The following is a 2,299-nucleotide window of genomic DNA, read 5'->3' as shown; positions in this document are numbered from 1 at the left end:
GCGCGTTCGATTGGCAAGCTTGAGCAAAATGAAAAATGGTGTTCGTGCACACGCTCCCGCACGCACACACATGCACACGCGCGCATGTAAGCAAACACACGCACACACACGCACACACGCACATGCAAGCACGCACGTCTCGCCCACAGCCAGCACAGGATTGCCGTCTGCATCCGTCTGCACAACCGCAGCGCCAAACGTTGCCATCTTTCCGGAAAAGCTGTTGGAGATATGGAAAATTGCCTTCGATGTGGTGGTCCTTCTGTCCGCTGTCATCTGTTGTCACAACAGCGATTCCGCTTTCCAGGACACACAACCTCGAAGGTGCAAAGCCACCTTCCCTGTTAGCCCTGTTGGCTTGTGCCTCATATCTTTGTCTTCTCCATGGTTCATTGACGTATGCTAGTATGCTCTTTCCTTTTCTCTTGGCCTTCGCGTATCCTCCTTCCTGTCCTTCGCCCACACACTCCAGGAGAGGAAATGAACATTTTTTTCTGTTCACTAAGCTCTTTCTTAGCATTGTGCGCCTGTACTCGTTTGAACTCAAAGCTGTTTATCTGCATGTGTTGCTGCCAGCTGCGTCGAACTGTCCCCTGTTGTGGTCTCGCCGTCTGCACTCCTTTACCACGAAATTCCCTCCTCCTGTAAACACAAACGTGCGCCCGGCCCGTTCCTCTTCCTCACACGCCCTAGAACCAGAGAACACACGAACTGAACTAACACACTACCGGTAGCCCACCCTTACTTGTCTCCCTCCCACCAATCATCGTTGCTTCATTCGTTCGATTCCACGTTCACACCAATCCATACATTCATCTATTCACAATTAACCAAACAGCCAAACAGCCAAACAGCCAAACAGCCAAGAACACGAACCAGCCTTTCTGCCATTCAGGCATGGTGCTGTTGGCTGGCGTGCAATACAGAGACGGCCATGAACCAAAAGGGAGCGAAAAGGCAGCGCATTGCATCGCACAGTAACGCGGGAGGAGGGAGGAAGGCGGCAAATTAAAGAACAGAAGCGATGACGATGAAACGGAAGCTCATATCACGTAACGAGAGGCAAGGGCAGCAAATTACAGACGGATTCGCACAGAAGCTGACGATCGTGCACAGAACACGGACAGTGGCAAATGTTGTTGAAGGGTACTGCCATCCAGAAGGCGGCTGCTGTTCTGCTACTTGCAGCATCAAGCAAGCAGGCCAGCAGGCAAGCAAGTAGGCAAGCTAGCAAGCCAGCCTGTGTTGCAACAGCCAAGGGGAGAACAGAGAGCACCTCGCCCCTTTGCCGGTGTTTACATGTCGGCAAACACGCCGATGAGCTCGCCACGGATGTGGCGCGCAAGCTTGATGTCCTTTGGCATCAGCGTGACCCTGCCTGCATGCACGGCGGCGAGCATGGCGTCCTGGAAGAGGCCGACCACGTACGATTCTGTTGCCTGGAGGGTGTCAACAGCGAGCGTGTGCGGAATACGCGGATGAGTGTGAGGAGGGAACATGCACGGGTGCAACACACGCAAATGACCCCCGCCCGGTACAAGAATAAGACCAGCACAGCTATCCAAACACCAAACCAATCTATCAAGCAATCAACCAAACAATCTCTCGATCCGTCGGCCTTGCATGCATCTCACCTCCTGAAGAGCAAGCAGCGCATCCACGCGAAACCGGCAATCTGTGACAGGACAAAACGACAGCAGTGGTGAGTGCTGCATCAAGCAGTGTGGCTGAACTCGACAAAGCAATGCTGTACATGATCGCACCGTGCTTGTCACAACCACACACACACACACACACACACACACACGCACACACACACACACACACACACACACACACACACACACACACACACATACACACACACACGCACACGCACACACACACGCACACACACACGCACACATACACACACGCACACATACACACACGCACACATACACACACGCACACATACAAGCACACTGACCGCTTTTCATGTCCTGCGCAATCTCACGACACAGGCGCTGAAACGGACGCTTCAAGAGAAGGAGGTCGGTGCTGCGCTGGTACTCGCGAATTTCCCGCAGTGCACGCTGGCCAGGGCGAAAGTGGCGCCTCTGCAACAGCGACAACCGAATCAACCCACGAAACAGCATGTGACAAGAGAGTCAGAGAGGAAGTTACGCAGGGATGCAGGGGAGTTGCTCATTTTCGCTTCCACAAGAGCAGCAGCAGCAGCAGCACACACACACACACACACACACACACACACACACACACACACACACACACACACACACACACACACACACACACG

The 2,299-nt window shown here is 53.5% G+C and overlaps 2 protein-coding genes across 2 annotated transcripts in view; both read right to left on the bottom strand.

Annotated features, from left to right (window-relative positions):
• Positions 1–276, bottom strand: part of PTSG_08449 (uncharacterized protein) — a gene marked incomplete at its 5' end in the record, with an annotated part of 1,195 nt that extends 919 nt beyond the window's left edge. Inside the window, one exon of the mRNA XM_004990642.1 lies at positions 148–276. Coding sequence (XP_004990699.1) covers positions 148–276 — 129 coding nt within the window. The remainder of the gene's footprint in view (positions 1–147) is intronic.
• Positions 277–1,295: 1,019 nt separating this feature from the next.
• PTSG_08448 (histone) overlaps positions 1,296–2,299 on the bottom strand; it is a gene marked incomplete at both ends in the record, with an annotated part of 1,351 nt that continues 347 nt past the window's right edge. Inside the window, 3 exons of the mRNA XM_004990641.1 lie at positions 1,296–1,439; positions 1,635–1,675; positions 1,970–2,099. Coding sequence (XP_004990698.1) covers positions 1,296–1,439; positions 1,635–1,675; positions 1,970–2,099 — 315 coding nt within the window. The remainder of the gene's footprint in view (positions 1,440–1,634; positions 1,676–1,969; positions 2,100–2,299) is intronic.

The sequence above is a fragment of the Salpingoeca rosetta genome (assembly GCF_000188695.1).
Source record: "Salpingoeca rosetta unplaced genomic scaffold supercont1.23, whole genome shotgun sequence".
Taxonomy (NCBI): domain Eukaryota; class Choanoflagellata; order Craspedida; family Salpingoecidae; genus Salpingoeca; species Salpingoeca rosetta.
Note: the sequence above shows the minus strand (reverse complement) of the source record. Positions and strands in the feature narration are given on the sequence as shown.